We start from the raw sequence: 1,102 nt of genomic DNA, 5'->3' as shown, positions 1-1,102 counted from the left end.
ATGGCACATCAAGCACCCGTACAGAGAAGCAGACAGCCTCCCGAACGACCAAGTGAGGCCACGGGGCCGAGCCCCACCTACGGAGGGGGCCTTGAGGCCAGCGCCCCTACTCCAACACGAGGGCCTCTTCCCCGGCCCCCGGCCCCCTCGTGTGCACCTGTGGCTTTGTTCCCGAGGGCCCTTCAGAGGCTCCTGGCAGCGTTCGCTCTCACAGGGGGGAGAGGAGATGTGCCTGTCAGAGAGCCATCCACGCTCCGAGGGGGGGGGGAGGGGGGAGGGAGGGAGGGGTTAGACACGACCAGGCCGACCTGGGCCACATCAGCCAGGCTCCCGTCAGGAGCCAATCGCGGGAGCTTTCGAGGCGGGGCTGAGATGTGCGTTCCCCACCGTCTGGCTTGTGTGCCACTGTACCAGCGGCCCTGGCATGGCGTTTATCATCACACGCACACACACTCTCACACAAACACATCCGCCGCCGTTGCCCTCCGCTGCCAGCTCCCCCAAGCCCCCAAGCTGTTACCTCCCGGCGTGAGCACCCTCCTCTTGGACCGCTGTGTGGCGTGGAGGGATGGCGTGTTGAAACGAGGATCCGCCCTCCGCACTCTCATCCGCCGTGCTGCTGCTGAGGGGCGCACGCAGTGTGTATCTGTCCCCCCCACACACACACATACACACACACAATGTCTGATAAACGTTGGCTAGACTGGAAGTGAACAGCGTTACCGTTGAACTCATCCTACTCGTCCTCCCCCGTGACATCACAATCATCACACACACACACACACAGGTCTTCCAGTCATTCCAGTCGCTGGATACAGCTGTGATGGAGGGTTGATTGAAGTTGTGGTGTTGCCGGCTTCCGGAAAAGGCCAGAGACGTGGAGGGACCGGATGCTCACAAGTCCTTCTGGCCAGCCTGACCTGCAGGCACGGCTGGAGGGAAGCGGGTTTGACGGAGGCGTGCAGGAGCTGGATGAAACCCGGCGATTAGGAGAGAGGGGCTGCGATGTCCCGACGTCGTTTGTTTACGAGATCTAATTGGATTTGTCGCCTTGAAGTTGCCACTGTTTACTCGATGTCGTTCAAACGCAAACAGCTGGATT

At 61.1% G+C, this 1,102-nt stretch overlaps 1 protein-coding gene across 1 annotated transcript in view; it reads right to left on the bottom strand.

The window, feature by feature from the left end:
- LOC124483700 (voltage-dependent calcium channel gamma-4 subunit-like) overlaps positions 1-608 on the bottom strand; it is a 5,112-nt gene extending 4,504 nt beyond the window's left edge. The window contains exon 1 of the mRNA XM_047044245.1: positions 521-608. Within this exon, the coding sequence (XP_046900201.1) occupies positions 521-608 (88 nt within the window). The remainder of the gene's footprint in view (positions 1-520) is intronic.
- Between the last annotated feature and the right edge of the window lie 494 nt (positions 609-1,102).

This window comes from Hypomesus transpacificus, chromosome 21, assembly GCF_021917145.1.
Source record: "Hypomesus transpacificus isolate Combined female chromosome 21, fHypTra1, whole genome shotgun sequence".
In the NCBI taxonomy this organism is placed as follows: domain Eukaryota; kingdom Metazoa; phylum Chordata; class Actinopteri; order Osmeriformes; family Osmeridae; genus Hypomesus; species Hypomesus transpacificus.
This window is presented reverse-complemented; position numbering and strand designations above follow the sequence as displayed.